Source organism: Chrysoperla carnea, chromosome 4 (assembly GCF_905475395.1).
Source record: "Chrysoperla carnea chromosome 4, inChrCarn1.1, whole genome shotgun sequence".
NCBI lineage: Eukaryota > Metazoa > Arthropoda > Insecta > Neuroptera > Chrysopidae > Chrysoperla > Chrysoperla carnea.
This window is the reverse complement of record NC_058340.1, coordinates 51,013,405-51,037,454: the sequence shown is the minus strand read 5'-3', so window position 1 is coordinate 51,037,454 and position 24,050 is coordinate 51,013,405. Positions and strand designations below refer to the sequence as shown.

Genomic DNA, 24,050 nt, shown 5'->3' with positions numbered 1-24,050 from the left:
GCATTATTTTCCAACTTTCCTGTTTTTCTAACTTACTACAGCAGGTCTGTCAGCTTGTGCTGACTAGATCTAAAGGTTAGACTCCATTAATCCGGTATATAGCGTAAAAAGAAACGTTAAGTGACATGCAACAACGACGTGACGTAAGTGGCGCGACGGTAAACCTGCTTCATTACATGTATATTTATAAAATAACTTAATTTTTAATGTTTTCAATTATACATATTTATGATTATAGGTTTTAAAAAACCTAAAATTTATCAAGATATATTTTCAAAAAGAAATATTTAAAGCTGTTCGTTCATTAGTTCGTTTTTCTAAACAAAACAAAAACCCTTGTTACAAAAAAACCAAACATTGGTGCAAAAATCAGTGTTATAAAAGGAGCGAAGGTGCTGCATAATTGGCGCTACAATAGGCTGCACTTCTTAGATACTATCCTGAACTTATATACAAGAGAGATAAACAAAGCTTTTAAAACGTCAAAAAGGACAGTTTTTCCCTTGGAATCAGTCCAAACTAAACAGATTTTCTTGAATTATAAGAAACTAAAGAAAAATTAGTTCATCCGTTGACAACATCTGCAAATATGTAATATGCATAATGACAGAGACTATATCATATATTCTCTGATACTGATAGTGATTAGCAGTGACTAGTGTGAACTGTACTTGACTTATTTAGTGCAAAAGTGATTTGAAAGCTATTTAAAATCACCACCTCGTTAGTCATTTGACAGACTATTATTATTAACGATCATCGGCATTAAATGGCCCAATCAAATACATAAAAATAACCTAAATTTAAACAGGTTCACAGGTATTCAATTCAATTTCAAAATATATTTATTTTCACTAAAAAATAAAAAAATTTTTAGTAAAAAAAAGATAATCAAATAATGGCAACACATAGCGAAGATGTTTTACTTCAAGTTCCACAAGTTCGTTACAAAAAAGGTGATGGCACATTATACGTTATGGATCAAAGGATTGCTTGGATGCTGGAAAATCGAGATACGGTTTCAGTATCGCATCAATTTCAGGATATAAAAAGTATGTATGTTAAATTTTATACTTACATATTATACAGATATGTTTTTTTGTTTTGGAAAATAGTGCAAAAAATCTCACCGGAAGGTAAACCAAAAATACAATTACAAGTTGTTTTACACGATGGATCATCTTCAACTTTTCATTTTACAAATAAAGCGGGCCATGCAGCTCAAGTTAGTGATAGAGATCGTGTTAAAGATTTATTACAATCATTGTTACCGAAGTTTAAGCGAAAGGTAATTTATATTTTCTATTCAAAAATTAGTTAAATTATTACACTGATCGATACAGACTTTTGAACAGAAATACTAGCTCTGGTAAATTCGTTACAAGTTCTAATTTTTCTAAAAATAAATATGCAGGATAATATCAAAATAAATAACAAGATCGATAGATAAGATAATCCAATATTAATTTTATATCGTTTTTAATCTTCGATAAAGAAAATATTATAAGTTTGAAGATTCTGACTGTTCGTGAAATTATAGCTTCTAAATTGATAGCCTGATTTCAATGCGATTTTTTTAATGTAAAAGCTGATCGTATCAGATTGGTTTTTAGCTGCATTTAATGTATAGGAAACGATAATTGTTAAACAAATATAAAAGCAGTGCGGAAAGTAAAATATTTGTTATTTCCGTTTAGGGTCCATCCATAAATTACGTCACACAAATTTCTGGAATTTTTAAACCTTCCTCCCGTCCTTGTCACAAGTTGTCACATTTTGAACCCCCCCCCTCTGACGTGACGTCACACATTTTCCAATTTTATCGAAAAATTATATTAAAAAAAATAGATATTTCCATTTATTCTTATATTTATTGAATAATCTTTAATGAAATCAACTTTTTAATCAAATGTTGTTGAACGTGGATCCGAATTAGGATTTCCGGGTCCTACACTGTAACCACAGTATCGAGACTGAATCACAGTGAAGGACGATCGAAGATTAAGCTCTTTGAGCCACAGCTGCACCCGATGGTTACGACGCCCTTATTAAAAAGATATTTAATGAAGATTGCGTTAGTAAATGTTTAATATTTTTTTGAAATGTGATGTCACAAAGCTTTTGACCCCCCTGCCCCTTGTCACACAATGTCACATTCGAATGATACCCTCCTCCCCCTTCAAGGTGTGACGTAATAAAATTATCAAGAGAAAACGCTCTTAAACTATGGCCATCAAGTCATGGGACACCCTGTATATTACTAGAGAGTGACTATGTGATAGAAATATTAGGAAAATATTTAAAAATAAATTTCTTTTTTCTAATAAACATAGGTAGATCGTGAATTAGAAGAGAAAAATAAATTATTATCAAGTAATCCGGCATTATTACAATTATATAAAGATTTAGTTATTACACAAGTGGTAACAAGTGAAGAGTTTTGGTCGCAGCATGCGCAACAATATACAAAAGCACAATCACAACCAAAACAAGAAATTGGTGTAAATGGTGCATTTTTAGCTGAAATAAAACCACAAACAGATGGCTGTAATGGTTTAAAATATAATTTAACACCAGATATTATTGAATGTATATTTAAAACGTATCCAACTGTACATAAAAAACATATTGAAAATGTTCCATCGAAAATGACTGAAGCTGAATTTTGGACGAAATTCTTTCAATCTCATTATTTTCATAGGTTAGTATTCATCATCTCAAATAATATACGAGGTATATCATTAATTCACAAAGTCAAAATAAGTTGACTAGAGAAGCTTTTCTATTCGAAGTACCATTGTAGTTAAATCCTTGAAATTTTCTTTTGAGTATAAACCGCATGTACTTGTTGAGATCTTTAATGTTCGATAATTTATAATCCTACGGCCAATAAGTGCCACAGATAAGTGGCAAAAATCAACTCTTAACATTGGAAAGTGTTACATGGCAATAATACTTAACCACTCTCTTTTTAATGGAGTCCATTTAAACGAAACCAGACATACTTTTTAAATTTCAACTTTAAAAAAGTTAAAAAAAATTTTTAAACCATAGGGATCGAATTAATGCTGGAACCAAGGATATATTCACAGAGTGTGGTAAACTTGATGACCAAGAATTAAAACGTGATATTACTACAGGTGTCGATGATCCATTATTAGATGTAACAAAATTTGATGATCGGCAAATTGTAGTCGAAGATACAGAAAAAAACGTCGGCTCAGGGAATTTAGTACATCAATCTATGTTGAAGCGATTTAATCAACACACAATTCGTGTTTTAAAAGCAGGAAATTTTAGCACATCAAAACCATTAGATTCAAATAGCATTACATCAAGTACGAATTCAACAACAACGGCACAAGATAAACCAAGTTCAACAAATGGAGTAGCAACATCAGTTCAAAGTGTCTCATCGCCAAAATCGAAAAAAGCTCGAATACAGGAGAAAGTGATTTATGATGATTTAGAAGTAACAGATAATGATACAAATTCGAATAGGATAAATCTTAGTTTATCAAAAGTAAGTATTAAATTACAAAAAAATTCAAATCGATTCTCAATAAAAAAAATCCCCATTAGGCACGTACTCTTAACAGCTAGTTTGATTGTTAGCAAAGGATTTTTTCTACAGAAAATCTTTGCTGTTTGTATTACTTAATCTTGTAAATTACGATGTATCAAAGATTAGCACGACGTAATATTCTTTTTGTCATTTGAAGAGTAAATGAGTATAAAAGCTATCTTTTTAGGTGGAACGATATTTACATGGTCCAATGCCAGATCAAGGAAGTGATAATATGATAAATGTAAATGAATTTCAAATGTTACATCATCGAATTCTAGATGAAACAAAATCATGGACAAATAATAATTGTACACGTCAACCGTTTATCGTAAATAGTGGTGCTGCTGTGAGTGCATTAGGTGAATTAAGTCCGGGTGGTGCATTAATGCGAGGTTTTCAAGAACAATCATTAGCACAATTAGTTCCAAGCGAAATAGAAAATGAAGTGCGTCATTTGTATATGGGTTTATGTGAACTATTAAAACATTTCTGGACATCGTTTCCGCCAACAACACCACAATTAGAACAGAAAGTTGTTAAAATGCATGAAGCATTACATCGATATCATGCTGCAAGGCTTAAACCTTTTGAGGTATTATTATTTTTATTTTGTTCAGATATTCATTTTTCTCATTCTACAACGCGGAGTACGGCTCAAAATAAGTTGATTTAGTTAAACTTATTTTTATCACAAATGTGCTACATTTAGGCCCTACACCGATTTCTATACTGACGAATCTAAGCGAAGAGATAAAGTAAATTGTGGAATCTACTCTGAAAAAGCCAGTGCGAATTTGAAAACCATTAACAGTTCAAACCGTTAACGATCACGTGACACCCGCTAAACATTTTTTTCGAGAAATTTTTGAATAAATAATCTATTATTTTATCGTCAGATTACGACAAGTTGATTTTAAAACCCAGAATCTATGCAGATATTAATAATTAGGAAAATTGGCGAGATTTCCGCGTGGCTTACATATCGAAATAATGATTTTCTTTTTTCAAAATAGTTATAATTTTGTCGGTTTACTAAATAAATTTTATGATAAAATCAAGTATAGGAAAACGGTAGACGCAAAGGGTTTCAAGTGGCATAAGTATTGAAATAACGAGTTGTGTTTGTAAGGAAATATGACAATTTTCCTGATTTTAGAAGTTTCTATCAATTGCAAGCATGAAGTCAATACCACAAGGCCTATAAAAACATATGTATAAGGCCTGCAATTGGGCAAGAATGGTTCAAAAAATGAAAAAAATATTTTTTCGATATATTATATCGAAATATAAATATAATATATAAATATAAAAATTATATTTCGATATCCACGCGTTAATTTCTTACGATTTTACGATCGATCAATGACTCTTTTGTATAAAATGTGTCTTTTGTATAAAAGCAACTGAACGAATAAGATTTTAATTTTTACTTTTTTATTTAATTTGAACAGGATCGTATTTTAAGGGAATTATCACCATTGTCACAACATTTGACGGTACATTTAAATCAGTTATTGAATGCAGCATATAGAAAATTTAATACTTGGCAACAAAGAAAAGTACAACTATCTCATAGATAATAATTATAATATTGTTATTTTAATATTATTTTGTTGAATATTGTAACAATTGTAATAAATATTAATTATAGTAAATAAGTACAATCGATTGTGCTAATTATCTCATCATTTCTTCTTATATTCCAAAAAATACTGATCTTTAATTACAAAATAGACATTGGACTCAGTCATTTTGATATTTTTCGTCATTATTCCTTGTAAATACAGTGAATAAGCCGGAAAAAAGTATCGAAATTTTGGAAACATTATTAAAAATGATTTAAACACGTAGACACAAAATTGCAGTAGTAAAATAGGTACTTGTATAAGTACGCTAATTTGTAATCATCTGACGGTAACAATGTTTAAAAATTATATGTACTGCAATAGCTATAACCTTGAGAACAAGTTTAGTATTAATTTCATATTTAAAATAAGTATAAATTAGTTCTTTTAAATTTTTATGCCGATACAAAACGTTTGTTTTTAGAGAAAAACAACGTGATCCACCGGTAATATAAGGGAGGGAGTGGATGTTGCAAATGGTACCAAATTACTAATTATAAATAAAACCCTTTTAGAGCTCTAGGCTCTAGAGCATTATTCCCACTCCTATATTTTATCTATGGCATTATTCCTATCTCAATTCTCAAATACATCCTTGCTATTCCTTCGTTCAGAATTCACGCTAATTAAACGAATTAAACCAAATTAAACACTGTAATGAAGCACAGTTCCTCTCTATCTTTGTTTAATTAAATGGAAAAAAAATCATGGATATAGGAAAATTAAATAAATAGAAGAGAAGATTCATCCGGCCATTTTACTTTTTAGGAAAACTATTTGACTTGCCTACTCCGAGCTTATCCTGGTTAATAGTGTAGAATATAGTAATAGAAGAAAATTTTGTATGTTAATTTATACTGATTTTTCCATTGCAACATTATTGTACTAAGAGCTGTATAAAGCCTGGTACGCATTATACAAATTAAATAGATTTTTAATTCGATATTATTGGTAGAATTTTGTTATTGATTTTTCAAATACCGTTGTATTTATAAGGCAGTTCACTTATGCTAAAAAATTTATTCATATAAAATATAGTATATTATTCATAATTTTGTGTATTATTTTTTTGGGTAATGTGCTCCATACAAAAATAATAAAAGTCTAATGCAGTATTAAAATAATATGCATGTTTTGAATGGGAAGACGTTTGCTGCGATAACAAAAGATCTAGGGTTCGATTCCCTCTCGGTGGGAAATTTTTTCAATTGCTATTATTTACTTATGACTTTCTAAAAGGTATTTCCAATGTATAGTGTATTTAAAAACTATTGACTTGAAGTAACTAAACAAAGGATGTAATCATTCCAAGATTTAGTATTTGAGTTTTATAATTATAACTGCGTTTATATATTCAGTATAATTTACGTATTAGATGTTTTTGAAAGAGACGGCTCCAGTCAATTTAATTTAAAAAAAATTAGTTATTCTACGACACTCTCATAATTAAGTTTTTATTACATATTTTCGAAAAATGTTACTATCATTTTAGAGAAGTTGCGTAAAACTTTTTTTTTTTTTTTAAATTTCATTAAAAAATATAATAAATTTGCTATTTAAATTATATTGGGAAAATCATTTTTCTATGCGATAACTTGAAGATTAAAAAAGAACTACGATAACAGGTTTAAACTTTTTATGAGCAGGCGTTGAATAAATAGATGAATGTTAAGAAACCAATGGACTCCATAGAATGAGCTTCGTTGTCATTCATAGTTCCCTTTTACAATGGTCTGGTTATTCAAAAGATTCCTCGAACTGACACAAAATTATTTACGCTATTTTAACACCGCTACGAATATGTACCGTAATCATCATATGAATGAACCTTTATAATTATTTGACGCAAATATGAAATGAAATTGACGTAAATGGAGAAGGAGAATGCATACAATAACTGTAGATACATTCACAGGTAAATGGTATTGTGAATTAAAAAAATACATTATTTTACAAAGAAAGCAAGTGTATTATTAATAATACTATACTACAAAATAAATAATAATTTCATTAAAATATTTAATTTTCAAGTAAGTGAAAATCTGAAAAAATATTCAAACCTTTCTATATTGCCTGTTTATAATAAATCGAAACAATTGATGGATAAGGAATAACTTTTTAAATGCTTGTAATTTAATTTACTTGCATGTGATTCAAAATTTATTTAATGATTTTAGAATTAAATTGCACAAATTAAATTAAAAGATAAAATTCTGTAATGTAATTAGTGGGTTATATTGGTTTATTAGCATGTATAAATTGATGGTTAAAAAAGATGGTAACAAGAAGTAAAATATGTCTAATTTGTAAACAAGACTCAAATAATTTAAATCCAATCGATTCGTCAGATGTACAAATAGTTTTTAAACAAAACGTAAGTAATATTGTTTTTCTTTTTCAATGTTTCTTGTATAATTAATACAACCTACCCCTTTTTTTAAGGTGCCGATAGATGTGTGCAATTCTTGTTTTGGTAAATTTGAATTAATTTTAACATTTCTCAAATCTTTGAAGAGAACTAAAAATAATAAACAAGCTTTGTGTTCAATTTGTTTTAAAGTCAGTTTATATTTGTTCAATTTAAACGAGAAGAATAAAGATGGATTTGCTGAGAAAATTCAATACTGCAATGTTCAATCGTCTATTCTACCATTAAGAAATGTTTGTTATCGGTGTTTATACTTGACAGAATTGTGGTATGATTTGAAAAAACAGTATGAAATTGTAATTAAGGTATGTATTTTTTTTTTTACAAATTTATTCGCTGAGTAAGCATTAATTCTGATTGGCTTAAAATGTGATTAGCTAGCGAGAACGTTTAACTCAACTATTATTACACACTTTAGGGTTCTAAATCGCTGAAAACCAGTGACAGAAAGTGTTGGTTGCTTCCTAAAATTTTCAAATAGGTAATATTCATGAAATTTAAATTTGGTTCAAATATTTTTCTTCCGTAACTTTAATGATTGGACATTTCAACTAAACCATTATTTTAGTAATTAATATCTTTTTAATTACTTCATTACGAATGTCAAGCTGAAATTACTTTACTAGCTTCTAAGAACTACTAGCTTCTACATTCAAAATGATTAATTCGAACAATTTGGGGAGCAAAATTTTCCCTTATTTTTTTTTATTTTTTTCAAATGGATTTTAGTGAAAGTTTTAAGCAATAAGATTCGATTTCCTACTTCCAATTAGAAAGGGAGACATTTTTCAACATGATCGTACTGGGAAACATGAGCAGATATGCAGCGATGGGCCTATCCACCACTTCACAGAAAATCACCTACTTTCGGATAAAGAGGAAATATACGCCCTCAAAATTTGGTAGATGGTCCATTGCTACCTATTTGCCTATTTTTATCCATGCAGTCATTTGAAAATTTGTCTCTCTGATTACGGGTGATTGTGGAGATCTAGTGCTAGTGAAAAACGGCATATAGTATGATATCTGTGACTGATATAATCTCGGCCCAGAAAACTCGTGTGGGTTTTGCTCGTACACAGCTAAAATAATATTGGAAATTCAAAACAAATGCGTAGTTAAACCGGAAAAATTCATTTTCTCTCTCACTGTCCAGCTCTTACAATGAGGAGATGGACTCACTTGAGCAAGCTTTTGACGACTTCTCCGACCTAAAGACAGTCGACGTCAAAGCTCTCCTGATGTTCTTAAACAACTCCAAATGGTTCATGGAAAAGTGGCCAGGGATGGGCCAACCCATTTACGGTATCACAACGGACCCTATGGTCTAAGTGTGTCCCACCCCAAGACAGCCACTCTAACCTAACCTAAACCGAAAAAAAACCGAATGAGATATCATTAAAAAATTGTAAAATCTATGATAATTTTTTAGGATCAAGTAACATCTTCAACATTAACATCAGAAAATAATCCAAGACCTATTTTAAAAATAAAGTTAACAATTCCTAAAAATTTTAACGAAGAAAATTCTGAAATGAAATTATCTCCAAAACAAAAACGAAAGTTATCACTCAATCTTAACCAAGAAAAAGCTGGAATGAAATCATCAAACAAAAAACGAAAAAGTGATACAAGTATTGAGTATGGCGAAACTGGAACAGAAAATCAAGGCGAAAATACAAGTAATAGTTATTTTGAATGGTCCAACAAAATTGCCAGATTCATAATTTTAGTGACTTAAAATGACAAATATAAAATATTATAGATCAATTGTGGAAAATTGAAGTATACTTTTGTTCAATGCGTAAAATTTAAGCTAATCAATAAAAATAGTAAATAATTTAAATCTGGCGTTTTTGCTGGGCACATGTATTAATTCGGACATAAAAGCTTCCATTAAGAACGCTAAAACTTCAAAGTTAGATGAAACTAGTTTGTATTCAATTTCAAAAAAAAATTCCATGGTGTGTTTCATGGAAAATTTCATGGAATAATATCAGCTAAAAGTCCAACAAGATATCGTTAGTCAGCGCGAATGTAAGAAGTTCAATTTTCGCTGACCTAACTGCATAAATCGGACTCGATATCATTGGTTATGTTGACTTTTAATGCAAAATTTAGCTACATTCCTTGCTTTACATGATAATCGTCTTGTGATTTTGCATTTCAAGAAAAAAAGTCATTCTTTATAATAAGTTTTGCTTGTTATGAAAAGAATGTAGGAATATTTAAAACTTCTAAATAATGTAAAGGGTAGCCAAAAATTTGGTATCAATATTTTTTTTTTGGGTAAACTGCCCTTCATTTTTAAAAGTTGGCAAAATGTTACTAAAAAAAGTAACTCGTTTACCAAAAATAAAAATAGTGATTCCAAATTTTTGGCTATCCTGTACATTATTAAGAACTTTTAAATATATCTACATACTTTTCAAAATAAGCAAAACTTCTTATAAAGAATGATTTTTTTTCTTAAAATGCAAAATAAGAAAATTTACAAGTATAGTTACGTCTATCCGGGGACACACTGTATATCTTTTATTTTAGCAATAGTAAGTAGAGGCAGTAAAATTTTTTGTACATGTGGAGTCTGCATTGTTTTAATATCAAATGAAGCATTAACCTCGACTTTTAGCAATAGAATTGTGATTAATTTTTCAAAAAACTGTCCAATATTTTGACGAGTTATATTAAGATTTTTATCGACTCATAAACTATCTGATTGAAGCCACTTGATTTAATTATTATTGAATGATAGCTATTTTAGACTTTTTATTTTTAACATTTCATTTTGGATGTGCAATTTCTACCAGTGATATTTAATTTTGATTTTTGCTTATGCCAAATGATCTTGAATGAAGTTTTAAATAAATCAAACACAAATTTTGCTAATAATTTTTATTTTATTCAAAATAATAAATCATGACCTAAAATACAAACATTTATTTTCAGAATTACAAAAATTGCAACGAAAACTGCAATTAGATATTCGTGATGCAGACGCATATTCAAAAACTACAAAATTAAAACGTGGGCGTAATAATACTAATAATTCCATTAAGGAATCTGAGAAAAATGTTACTGAAAATGTTTTAAAACCAGCAAATACATATTTTACAAATCATCGAAAAAAATGGTTAAAACCACACATAAAATCTGATGTAAAATTGCTAAACACAATTTGTAATGTAGATTTAAGCACTAGCTTTATACCAGAAAAAGTATTAAAGCGTTTAGAGGAACGTAAGTTTGTTCGGGTTAAAGCTATAGCATCCGACGTCGAAAATGAACAACAACCCTCACCGTCAGCTACAACTTCACCGACAACTACACAAACAAAATCAGCAAAAAAATTTACTGCAGCACGAAAATTTCCCAAAGCTGTACCAAAAACAAAAAGGGTTTTTCAAAGTGAATTAGAGGAAATACGATCATCTCGACCAGAAATCGATTCACCATCACGTAAATCACCCGTAAGTGATCGTACAGATTTTGATTATGGAATCAATCGGCATTCATACGATGCTTTTTCAACCGATAAAGAGAAGGTCGTTATGGTTTTATTACATAATGTAGAACAATTTGATAAGAAACAAATTAACAAACGTGTATCTGATGATATTGCATCAGTGACATCATCGTCAACTGACGACGATTATATTGATGAAGATGAACAAAGATTAGGCAGATTTTCATGTTTGGAGAATTATATGGCTGGTTTACCACATTTAATATTACATCGTATGGATAATAATGTCAATGATTTGAATGCAAAAGTTAGTAAAAAGATCAAGAAAAATATAAGCTTTAAGGATTCGCCCAAAGATGATACCGATGAGTTTATCACACCAGAGAGAAATCCTTCATTTGATGAGATTAGAAAAGAAATTGAAAAAAGGGTGAAAGAAAGAATGGCACAAAAGAAATTAGAATCAGAAAATAATTCTTCCTCAGCCACAAAATCTTCAAGCGATACAGATGTAAAAACTCCAATTGAAGGTTCATCGAAAGCAATAAGCGATGATGATAGTTCGGTTCCAGAAGAGACTATTGATTTGCGGCTTTCACCATCTGAAGATGAACAAAAAGAAACTACAAAAAAAACTGATGCAGAGGCTATTGAAAAATCGCAAACGAATATTGAAAATGGCACAATTGAAATTGAAGATGATGACGATGACGTAGTTTGCCTAAATGAAGAAGTTGTTGGAAGTAAACATAATGGTGATATTCAAAATAACACTGTGGATGTGGAGCATAATGATAACGAAAATGAAAATACTGACTCGGATGCAGTTCAATGTAATGTTGAAATTACTACAACGGAACAAACTGATTCAAATCAAAATGAAAATAACGATCAAGATGTAGCATTAAACACTCCAATAAAAGAGAAACAATTTTGTGCGGTTGCACAAAAACTTGCTGAATTAGATGCGTAAAGATATTGTTGATCGATGATTATATGAAAAGTTAATATTGACGGTTTCAAAATTATCATTCTTAATGGACCAAAAATTAGTGATCTCTTGGGTTGTATAAATAATTAAAAAGACCATAACCACAAATATAGACACGGGGCGGTGTATCTTATAATTTCATAATGTGTAGGAAATGAAAGTTCTTTTAACGGTATCGTTGAGTGAGAGGGTCATATCGAAAAATTGGAAAAATCCATTATATTGATTTTCCCACTTTAACCTGCATTTTATGAGCACAATAAACAGTTTTAACTCTTAACTTAAAAATCTGTTCATTAAAAGAAGTCGTGGCTATAAGGAATTTTTACTTATTAAGGTCTCTAAATTGAGTGACGTTGTTGTGGCCCAGTGTTGTTGTACTGTAAATAAATTGTTTTGTTTCATCTACACTTCATTTTCTTAACTTAAGTTATTTTGTGATGTTTCATATGTGTCAGAAAAAATATATATATATTATGTAGACAATTTTAAATAATAACTATATCTCAACTCGAAATCAGCAAAACTTCATCCTTAAATAGATTAACTTTTAGGAAGTCATTTTAATCGTAATAATTATTAGTTGTTAATCTGATTTATTGCAAAATTGACAAAAAATAATCAAATATTTCTGTAAACTTATTAGTAAATTTTATAATTAATAAATATGTGATTAAATAAAGATTTATCAGATTTTATAATTACTTAAGCGTAAATAAATTGAGAATGAATAAATATTTAGTCGATTTAATATATTTATTTATTCATTAACCTAATTATGTTTAATTTATGTGTCTTATTTTCACGCCATCAATTTTCTTTTTATTTAAATATACCGAGTAGTCGAATAGTTACGTTTCAGAACGTTTCACGTTTAAGATGTTAAGGTGGATTTTAAATATTTAGTTTTTATAATCTAATTTAAAATGCCGCACAAATGAATAGTTTCATTTTAGGAAAACTGAACTCGAAGCATACTATTTGTAAAAATTGTTATTTTATTTATTGCGAAATAGATATAGTAAGTTTTTTATTGGTACAAATAAATTAAATGTATTAAGAAAACGGCATTGAAAAATCAGTTACAATAAAGCCCAATAAATGATAAAAATTAGGTAAATTATGATTCATGCAGAAAAGCACCCTCTTCTTCATATCTTGCCTCTTCCGTGGCTGGCAGCTAAAATGAAAATATTTTGAAATTATTGCAATCCCTTAACACAACATAACATTAATTTCTATAATTATTCATTAAAACATAGTAGAAATAAATAGAAAAGAGAAGACCTTTACTTATACTTTTTGGAACAAGGGTCATTTATTTTAATCTGTTCTCTCTACTTTCTACCTTCCATGCATTTAAAATATAAAAGTCGAAGATCTTACATCAATTGCAAATCTTAGTGCAGTTTCTATAATTGATTCAACAATATCTTCAATATGCGTGATGCTTTTAACTGACTGATACGACCCATGTAATATTGATTTATTCCATAAGTCCCCTTCATGTATATTTGACCAAAAGTTCTCACGATGTCCTTTCCAATGGCACAATTTTGCTAGATGTCTCATTTTTTTGTCATGGCGACCACAACATACTATTAATTTCGTATAATTATTCATTAAGGCATTTCCTGTAAAAGATAGCGATTTAGCTTTATAAACATTACTGTGGTTGAAAATTTAAATATTTTAATTAAATGCGAAACTATCAAAGATATTAGAAAGTCATTGAATATTCATAACTGGAGTTTTGACTGGACAAGGGTATTTTTGATTTAATACTATTTATACATAATCGGGGATCTTACCGTATGTTAAAACAAACTACTTTTTGCAATATTTTGTTTAATAAAAAAAGACGTTTTATTATTTGGCTGATAAAAATCATTTCGGTGCAACTGCATAATTTCAGCAATTTATGCGAACTAAATTGAAGAAAAAAAACGTTCCTCGACCATAAGTGCGGAAAGAACAATTTTTGCGCATTTGTTTTAACCGTTTTTATATTATTGATAACAAAACATTGGTTACTTTTGTTGATTTTTGAATGATTACTGTGTAAAATTTTGTATTAAAGTTCCATTAAATATAAATAACCTTTAGCAACACCCATAAAACAACGCATTTCATCTTGTTCAGTATGAGTTCCAGTGAAATTAAAAATTCGAAAAGCTTCAGTAAAATGTTCAGAACTATTATCTGGTAAATTCTGATATAAATAAAATTCACCAGCATATCGATGCCCTTGTGCTTCGTAGTACCGTAAATTATTTTCATACGCAATTTTTATTTCATCCATTAAATGTTGTTCAGCTTCTGTTGCTCTCCCAAGTTTTGTATACGCTAATGCAACATGTATAAATCCGTCACATATACCTGGATAATTGTTGTTGTCCTTGCTAACAATTACATACTGTTCAAAATTGTGTAAAGCAGCAGTTGGTTCATTGACTTCCAAATTAAATAAGCCCAACTGGAGATATACTTTGCCTATAACTTCCGGTTTATTACCTAAAACCATGATATTAAATATAAAGTTTTGCTCTCAAGGTAGCTTTGCGCGTTATTTATATGTTTGTGTGACTTGACCATTTCTGTAATTCTGAGGCATTTGCTGTGTACAATTATTCTTCGGTTGGAATGATGACAACATGTACAACGATAAATCTACCATCTTTTGACGGTAGGGTCTACATTGTATAGGACATGTTTACTACTACTTAGAAAGTTTCAGAAAAAATGTGGATTTAATTAAAAATCTGAAACTTTGATCTTTGTTTTGATAGTTTGTAAACGTTGTTCGTTTCTTATTAAACATGATTCGTTCATTAACAAGAAATATATTGCAACTACTTTACGATAACATTCGCTGTAGCTGTCGTTAGAGTGCTTGGTTTTTATGCGGAGCCATATTGAATCATAACACAAAATAATTACAAAGGGCAGGAATAGGTCATAGTTTCATCGATTTGCTGATACAAAGAACTTTATAGTGCTTATGCGAAAAGGATGATATTTAAGCCCGTTTGCATGGTATATCTACTGAAAATAATATTAATTTATTATACTTTCTTTAGCACGTTTCAATGCTAGTTTGCAATGATGTAACGCTTTTGCTAGATTTTCTTCTCTATATTCTTCGCTAAATGTGAGCAATACTTCTGCTAAAAGACCACAACTTTCGTTGAAAATTAAATCTTGTGGAATATCCAATTCTGTTGCTTTCCATGAAGTACCTGACGATCTGTCTCTTATAAATTTCAAATGTGGCAAAGCTGCTTTGTGATCTTTCACTATAAATATAATCAAAGTAGTATAATGTAAAGTTAAGTTAGACTGTTTTGTAAACGGAAATGCTACTTTATGGGACACGTAGGTACAACAATTGTGTAATATATATTTAATATAGGCGATTTTATGGTAAAATTATAGAATGAACCATTTAGAATGCAGGGTGTTATTTAAGGGATTAGGTGCTTCGCTGCTCTCCAAGATACAAAAGGTGTTGCAATGTTATTCAGTTTTTCAGCCAAATATCTACAGTTTCAGGCATGGTTAGTATAGTCGTTATATAAAAGTATTTATAAACCTACAAGGATGAGAAAAAGTTCGCCAACCTTCAAATTACTTTCAAACGCTTCAAGATAAAAGGGCTTTGAAAAGAATTTTTATGAGTTTAAGACGACTAAAATATTTTTCCACGACAACACTGGTTACGCAGGGGGGGCAAACTACGTTTTGCTTAAAAGTACCGGGTGGTCGAATGATGACTCATTTGAAAGGGTTTATCAGGACAAATACAGAACTTTTCCCATCTCTGTATATCACAATATACTCAACTCTTAAATGAAGTATAAAATTGATAGCGGTTAAGAGAAACATTTGATCTACTTTTCTCAAAAATTATATTTTAATGTTCTTTTTATAATTCCCGTTATAATGCGCGCGATACACTTCAAGAATTCAATGCAAAGAAAATGTTGAATTTATAATTATCACGTTAACAATCGCGGAATCACTTTATTAAACAAGTTTGATAGCTTGAAGTCCACGCTCAATAAACTGATAAAAATTTGGAATATTGAACATCGTAAATTTTTAAGGGTGGGGCAAGCCTTCTTTGAGTGTATTCTTACATTGTAAAAATAAAAATCGTCCAAATATATATCGTACCACTGCAAATAATCTTCCACCATCGCTTTTCAGTGATTCTGATATTTGTATTGCCTCGGAAAATAATTGTTCAGCAAGCCACCACCATGCTTCTGGCATGTTCATGAAATGTATTGCAAGTTTTAAAATTGACTCAGTTTCAGATATTTTTTTTCCTAGAAAAAAAAAATTTTTTTTATACATTAGAAGACGAAAGACTATGTCATCTGTCAGTGGCGGGGAAAGAGTTAAATTTTATGTGAGAAAATATATTTTGCGAAGCCCTCGTCAGTGGGGTGCGAGTTCTTTTCTTAGGAGATATATATAAAAATTGTAAGACGTAACACCACTTTAAAATATATTGGTCTGTCTATCTGTATTGATTTGAAGACGCAAAAGTATCTTTTTTTAAAGAATAACCTTAGAAAATACTTTAAGAGAAAAACTGAAGACCCCGTGGAATCGCCCACCGCTCTCATTTTTGCCACTCTGGGCATTTTTCCGGCTGACCCTCTTAAATCAGGCCATGAAAATATGGTCAGCTTAATATCGATTACCATTAGTAAATAGAGCTTGTTTTTACCTTGTCGATTGGCATTTTCAGCTTCAACTAAACCTTGACTTAATATATCTAATTGATCATTCGAATTTTTTAATTGGGGTTGAATCCACATCCATGTATCTGGCCCATGGCTATTACGAATTTCTTCATTTAAATCTATCAATTTTCGAATATAATCGGCAGTAAGTGAATAGCCGTCTTCATCCAATTCAAAACAAATGGCTTCATTATATCTAATTCTGTTTCTGTTGGAAAAAACTAATAATAAGATGAACACATCGAATACACTGAAAAATGGTTTTAGTAAAATTTAACTAAATATAGGCTCATTATGAAAAACATGTTTTTCGTAGTATTTAAGATTAAGGATTGATTTTTCGCAATCTATCTTTGAAAATCAGATAATCTGATATTTCCACTTTTAATATTTCGAAATCAGTTCTGAATTTTGAAAAAAAGTTTAGGAAGATGTTTTGAAAAGAAGTATGCGAATTATTTTGGCTAGTTGAAAGATATGCTCATATTTTTAGATCCTACCTGACTGTCAACTGATCTAAAACGTGCAAAATTGTTCAAAATGATGAAAAAAGATACTTAAATGTTGTCATATTCATATTTCCACAGAAGAGAAACAACGACAACAAAAAACCTCAATTAGGAATGATTTAATATTTATATATTCGCTCCGAGCGTGAATTTCGTTTCCATGACAACGATACACTACTTTAATTATAGAATTAATGGATGCATATATAATTGTGTGGATTGCATTGAAAACTTACATTTAAAATTTAATATTCTTGTTTCACAAATTTAAATAAATAATTACGATAATTAACATTTGAAAAATAATATTTGTACAATTTGATTTCTTATTTTCACAATTTTTAATGCATTAAGTTTAATTAATTAGTGTTTTTCAATCATTTTAATTTGACAGTTTCTATATCATTAACATGTAAATAATTGCAAATTAGTCATAACAGCCCACTTTATCTCCAAAATTTTTCACTTAAAGCGCTGGCATCGATTTTATTATCCCCACCATGACTACGCACACAACGAATTGATGAGTATTCTCTCCCTTTATTTGATGAGGACCAGCTGTTGTCAAATCGTGGCGCCACGGATACCGTAATCTCCCCTTTACATGTTTTGAAACAATCAGTGACTTACCGACGAATAGTATTGGCACTAACTGCAGCAATTGTATTTTTTAATTCTTTTTTCATTAATTCTCGTTGTTTTCCGCCTACACTAGATAAGCCATGTGGCTTTGTTTGAGTTATATTAGTTAATTCAGAAGGTTTTGCGTTTAATTTGATTTTAGCCTTATATCTTGGGGAAACAATCATAGTCATGATGTATGTTTTTATAATTCAATTTGATAATATTTACACATTAAATCATTTATTTGAAGGTAAATCTGAAGTAAATACAACATGTCGGTTTAAATTTTTAGTAATCATAGAAACGATTGAAAGAACCAATGGAATAAACTAGAAAAGTATTGATAACTGGGAGTAAACTGGGAATTGCAACCTGGCAACTAGCGATAATAATTCGTACTTCGTACCTGACTTTGATCTGGCTTTTATTTGCTTGCAATGATCGGAAACACTTTTTCGATTATCAAAAACACTAGAGATGTCGATTACTATCTATATTAGTAACAGAGGTTGATTCTATTTAAAAAAAAATTGTATTCTGTATATGAATAAAATAAAAAACGTATTATATTTAAAAAAAATTTATTTTATATTTTCATTCTCAATAAGAATATTTAAACACTAACACAGAATGATATGTGGTGGTTCATCTAAAAATGCCGATCATTAGATTTATCAAAAATAATGGGAACTGTCGGTGATAAATTTTCAATTGTGTTGTAACTTGGAATGTAGTGTTTGGCTAGTATATCATTTTGTAAATCATGTCGATATTTCAACCATTTTTGGTGATTTATATACTCGTGAAACACTTGTCGTGTTGACGGAATATGTTTATTCAATTGGTCTTTTAATAAAACCCAAACATTTCGTTTCAATAGCAAATAGTTTGGTATACAAAAACATTTTACGGGAGTTATTGAAACAACAGTGCGATTTTCAAAATGTTCACCAACATTAAACGTACTTCCATATTTCATAGTACATATCTATGTAAAGAAATGCATTTCTTTAATTAATTACCCCAGCGCTCACTTGACCGCGGGTTGGTATGTTCGTATGTTAATTGTTGTTACTATAGATTTTGTATAAATAGCTTTTGTATAAATCATAATAAAAACTAGATATAGTTTGATAACTCGAGAGGGAATAAATGTCATTGTGAGAATTGACATTATTGTCGTTTCTCTATTTTCAGGTAATTAAATAATTAATTCCTTTATGTAATTAGTATTAAGATTATTCATGTAATTGATTTATAAAAATAAACTCTATTTTCAGAGCAACACAAGTGTTTATTCAAAAACTGTCATTTATTTCCAAGATTCACATTATATCTATATCAAATAATTTATATTATACTAGCAGTTATCTGCTCGTGTCGTTATGGGCAATTTCAACTTTAAAAACAAAGAAATTTGTTCACAATTTAATAGGTTTTAATTTTTGGTGTGGAATTATAATTTTAAAAAATGCAGCCATGGTATTTGCGCGGTGCAGGATGATTACAGATGAGAATTGAATGCCACACCCCTTGGTGCCTCACCCCTGCACTAGCATATATGTACGGCGTTGCTGGATACTAGGTCTGCATAAGTATATGATACTAACTCTGCATGAGCTTGTGGTCTATAGCTGAAGAGTTTTTAAAATGGGCTTCTAATCATCAAAACTTAATGCTACCATTAATGTCTTAGGATGGCCGTTGACAGTCAATGGGGACATTAACTATTTTGATTCATGGATAAAAGCTAAATTCATTATTCACAATTTTTTCAGAATGCCAGTATAAGAAGTTGAAGTTTTGCATCAGGGTTCCTATTTTGGTTTTAAGTGAGCTGAGGATTCAATTTTGTGTATATTAAAAAAAGGCTTACTTATATGTGCATACCTGCATATAATGTATTTCCACTTTTGGGGGTAGATTTTTTGAAATATCCCCAGAATATAATTCATATGATGTACCTGTGGTTCTCCGTTCAGGAATTATCATTAAAGTTTCAATTAGACGACATTTTCCTTCTACTATAATATGGGTGAAGCCATAGTTACCTACAATATTGATAATACGAACAAAATTTTAGTGTAAGCGAGTTCATAAAATCACCTAAAGAGTCCATTTACAGACAGACGGACAGACAACCGAAAATGGATTCAATCTCACTTAAGTGAGATTGAGCTCGTAAATGAGCAACATAGGTAAATTGGGTCTTGTAAACCGTTAGAAATAGAACAAAAATTTAAATGTAAAAAATGTTCCTTATCACTATCACTACAACATAGTATAAAACAAAGTCGCTTTCTCTGTCCCTATGTCCCTATGTCCCTTTGTATGCTTAAATCTTTGAAACTACGTAACGGATTTTGATGCGGTTTCTTTAATAGATAGAGTGATTCAAGAGGAAGGTTTTTATGTATAAAACATCCATATTATAGTAGAGTAAGGGGTTGAAATAGGGGTTGAAAGGGTAAGCTTCAAAAACTAAAAAATTTGTGCATCGATTAAGCTCAAATATTGACACGATATACAACCAGCTGCAAAGATCTATTGTTTTTATCTACTTTTAACCTTCGGAGGGTAGAAAGGTGTAGCGAGAAAGTGGGAAGGAATTATCGAATATTTACAAATATACCTAAGTGGGGTATCAAATAAAAGAGCATGACGTGTACATTACAAAACTGTTATCCCACGCAAGGAAATGTGGAGGGCGGGGGTGCAAGTGGGGATGTTGCCCAGCAAAGCGGGTAGTTCACAGCTAGTAGGAAAATAAACAACTTTTTTGTTTGAAATATTTTTTGTGCAAGCACTGATAGTCAGTAGTTTCTATACAGGATATTTTAACAATTAACTAAGTCTATTGTTTGTTTTCACTTGTTTAAATTAAAATACACATACCTATACCATTCCCCAAAATTACTTCTTCGGAATCAAATTCCAGTATTTTTGAAGTAATAATAACTTCTTGAATGTCTTCCATATTATATTGTATAAAATATGGAATTTGTGATATATACCCTTGTATTGTGTTCCACATATTTCTCACAGTTTTGTCTAGAACGTTATTTAAATCTGCTTTTGTTATAAACAAGAATTCAACTGGAGCTAAAAATAAAATTCGGTTTTACTTGTAAGCAGAAAATAATTGATCGGTAAGATTATGGTATAGTTAACTCCAGAACTCTAACTGAGATTGAGTTCCAGTAGCCAAGATCTTCCTTATAAGAAGTTTCTTTATTTTAAGCATTTTTATATTTGTGATTTTTTGTTACAGTTCACCATTTCTGAATAATTAGCAGTTTAATGTTTATAAAAACTCCCAAAAGACATCTTCTTCAAGTGCTCCATTAAAATTTGGCAATTAGCAACTGGACTAATTCACGAATAAAAATTATTCAGTTAAATTAATTATTACTTAATTAAATTGTAATTTTAAAATGTAAAATTATTACATGACGTAAATATAGTGAATTTTCTGGGTGTATTATTTAAAATGTCCATTTCACCAAAAATTGCTCCAGGCCCTTCGGTTTTAACAAATTTCATAGTTTTTGTGTTTAGTACCGGATCGAAAGTATTTTTATATAATTTAATTTCACCCGAAATTAAAAAACACATTGTTGTAGATTCTCCTCCTTCTCTGGTTATCATTCTATCTGCTTCGAAAAAGCCATGGTATATATGAGCAGCAACTGCAATCCTAACTTCCTTTATTAAAAAAAATATATATATAAATATATATTTGTTAACAGAACCTCTCCTTTCCCACCATGTAGCCCACCGTATCCTTTACTATGACCCAACCCTCTCGGATAGAATGTAGTTTTTTTGTTGAAATTAAATATATCTATTGAAATTATATATTTATTGTGGTAAAAAAAAATATATATCGAGGAAATAATGTAGCTAGACTTCATTGCCAACTCTCTCTCCTTACATAGCTCAGTGTAGCTTTTAAACTAATCCTCCCCTCCCCCTGTTGATCGGGCCATGTAGTTTATGAATGCTTCTTGGAGCCTGAACAGAAAAACATATGTGGTGTAATTTTCTTATTTTCTTTCAGTTCTGATAAATCTCGACATGGATTTATGAAGCCAAATCTTCAACTTTTTCTTGTTCGATAACTCGGAATCACTTTATTGTGCTCATCTGTATTTATTAGGTACTATTTTCGATATTTCTAAGGCTTAAACTAAATTTCAAATATTCGTATACCTTGAGTACGTAAATTTCATATGCAGGGTATAAAATGATTTCAGTATATATAACATTAATTTCTGCAAACTTACTTCTGGATAAAGTCGAAATAGTTTCGTGTTACTCAACAGCAGATACAAGTACATTTTTTCTTTATCAGTTCTGAGGCTTGAATGTTTTCTGAATAGAATTTTATCCTTTGAAAATGAACAACATGAAAATTTGTGTTAGACAGGACTTGAGTACTTATAAATAAATGTCTAGAAATAATTACTTGACGAGAAAGTAAATTTTTAATACTTCTAGATGCAATTGTCTTTTCACTTTCTTCTAAAAAAACTGATCCATGCTCTATTTCTCCATCATCATACCAGTACATATTATTAAGTACAAGCCTGTAACCAGCTTTGAATTGACGGCGAGCCTTAATTTTTATGGCTTCTTTCTCTGCTGGCGTCTAAATAAAAGTTAAAACAATCGTAATACAGTTTAGAATCACATTTTATATTTCGCTTTTTTTAGCCTTTCCAATATAAAATATTTATTAAAATCGGTTTATAATTATAGCGCAGATATCGTGCCACACTGCACACACAGACAAATAAATGTATCGAATTGACAACTTCCCGCCCGGGGAGGTTTTAACTGATTTTTATTTTGCAAAAAGAAAAAATTCTTGTTGAAATTTTTGTCAAGCGAGATTTAATCGAAAAAATACAAATATAAAATTTTTTTAGGTTACTACTACTAGCGGCTTGTCGAGTCTTGAGAGGTCGTTTGCAAGTTGCAATCCTTAAAGGGGAGAAACCAGAGAGAAACTATGTTGAGTTTGAGAATGTTATTTGGATACAAACCAATTCTTTCTTTTTAAATCCACTCTTCTTTCTTGAGACCTGCATGTTTTTAAAAATTTTTTTTATTTTTTATTTTTAAAATAAAAATTTTTTTAATTTTTTTCATATAACATTTATAATATAGATAATTTTTTTAAAATATTTATTTATTTTTTAATAAAATTTCTTGACCTTCTTTGATCTTTTATTCGAGAATAGTTTATATAGACACAAACAATACGATTTATTTTATACATAATTAAAATTGTAAGCATTTAAATGTGACCCTTTAAACTTTTATTTTAATTGAAATAGATAATTTTTTAAAGTCTGTAATTGAACTTAATAATCGCATGCGTAACAAATATTTGAATTTAAAGTTCCTTTAAGTAAGAGTTGAAACAATTTTCGATATAAAAACATTTCAATGCAAAAATACTCTTTAAAAGACAAATTTTTATTTTAATCAAGAAAAAACTAAAAAAATGTATTTTTCGCTGAATAAATTATGTTTAGTTTTCAATTAAATGACTATAGACCTTATAGACCAAAATAGTTCCTACGTAGGCTACGTCATCAAGTATGTTTGTCCTGTTTTGTTCTCAGATTCCTTATCTCACATACTATTGTAGTATGGGGTTAATTTACAGAAACTATATCAGTAAATACCGATATATTCTCTGTGTTATAATGTGTGAGGCAATAGAAATCTGGGAGCAGAAAAGGTAAATAGGCATGATGACGTAAAGTCATTTGAGTCTACCTATATCTACGGTTTTGGGACAAGCAAGCTGTTGTAAGAACCCTATTTAAATACATAAAATTAATATGAACTCTGATCCTGAAGTCATTCATATTATTTGTTGGAATTCTAGGAATTCTTTCAATAACATTCCTAGCATTTGATTGTCGTTTTATATCGACAGAAAACTAAAAGTTCTTGGCTAATATGGAAACTCACGAGAAGGTTTAACAATATTTCTACCAATAACTTATCCAATGACAGCAACATAATAAGTTAATTAACTAAAAATTAGTTTTATCCTTTAGTTATATTC

At 29.8% G+C, this 24,050-nt stretch overlaps 4 protein-coding genes across 5 annotated transcripts; 2 read left to right on the top strand and 2 right to left on the bottom strand.

Annotated features, from left to right (window-relative positions):
• The first annotated feature begins 736 nt into the window (after nucleotides 1–736).
• Nucleotides 737–5,148, top strand: LOC123299105 (general transcription factor IIH subunit 1). The gene is made up of 7 exons (XM_044881334.1): nucleotides 737–819; nucleotides 878–1,052; nucleotides 1,116–1,288; nucleotides 2,334–2,701; nucleotides 3,055–3,523; nucleotides 3,753–4,160; nucleotides 5,020–5,148. Exons 2-7 carry the CDS (start codon nucleotides 899–901, stop codon nucleotides 5,146–5,148), a joined length of 1,701 nt encoding a protein of 566 aa, XP_044737269.1. The 5' UTR covers nucleotides 737–819; nucleotides 878–898.
• Nucleotides 5,149–7,422: 2,274 nt separating this feature from the next.
• On the top strand, nucleotides 7,423–12,631 carry LOC123299103. The gene is made up of 4 exons (XM_044881331.1): nucleotides 7,423–7,567; nucleotides 7,636–7,926; nucleotides 9,054–9,303; nucleotides 10,571–12,631. The coding sequence occupies exons 1-4, from the start codon at nucleotides 7,469–7,471 to the stop codon at nucleotides 12,058–12,060; spliced, it is 2,130 nt and encodes a 709-aa protein (XP_044737266.1). The 5' UTR covers nucleotides 7,423–7,468; the 3' UTR covers nucleotides 12,061–12,631.
• Nucleotides 12,632–13,058: 427 nt separating this feature from the next.
• LOC123298762 lies at nucleotides 13,059–18,156 on the bottom strand. Its single transcript, XM_044880858.1, has 7 exons — nucleotides 17,972–18,156; nucleotides 16,817–17,040; nucleotides 16,218–16,409; nucleotides 15,150–15,374; nucleotides 14,179–14,592; nucleotides 13,465–13,712; nucleotides 13,059–13,258 (listed from the first exon to the last, which is right to left on the bottom strand). Exons 1-7 carry the CDS (start codon nucleotides 18,154–18,156, stop codon nucleotides 13,199–13,201), a joined length of 1,548 nt encoding a protein of 515 aa, XP_044736793.1. The 3' UTR covers nucleotides 13,059–13,198.
• Nucleotides 18,157–18,608: 452 nt separating this feature from the next.
• LOC123299114 lies at nucleotides 18,609–21,061 on the bottom strand. Of its 2 annotated transcripts, none has more exons than XM_044881351.1 (2): nucleotides 20,861–21,061; nucleotides 18,609–18,953 (listed from the first exon to the last, which is right to left on the bottom strand). In XM_044881351.1, exons 1-2 carry the CDS (start codon nucleotides 20,997–20,999, stop codon nucleotides 18,922–18,924), a joined length of 171 nt encoding a protein of 56 aa, XP_044737286.1. In that variant the 5' UTR covers nucleotides 21,000–21,061; the 3' UTR covers nucleotides 18,609–18,921. The 2 variants fall into 2 exon arrangements, with proteins under 2 accessions (XP_044737286.1, XP_044737285.1); XM_044881350.1 differs by lacking the exon at nucleotides 20,861–21,061 and adding an exon at nucleotides 19,856–19,930.
• Nucleotides 21,062–24,050: the final 2,989 nt, after the last annotated feature.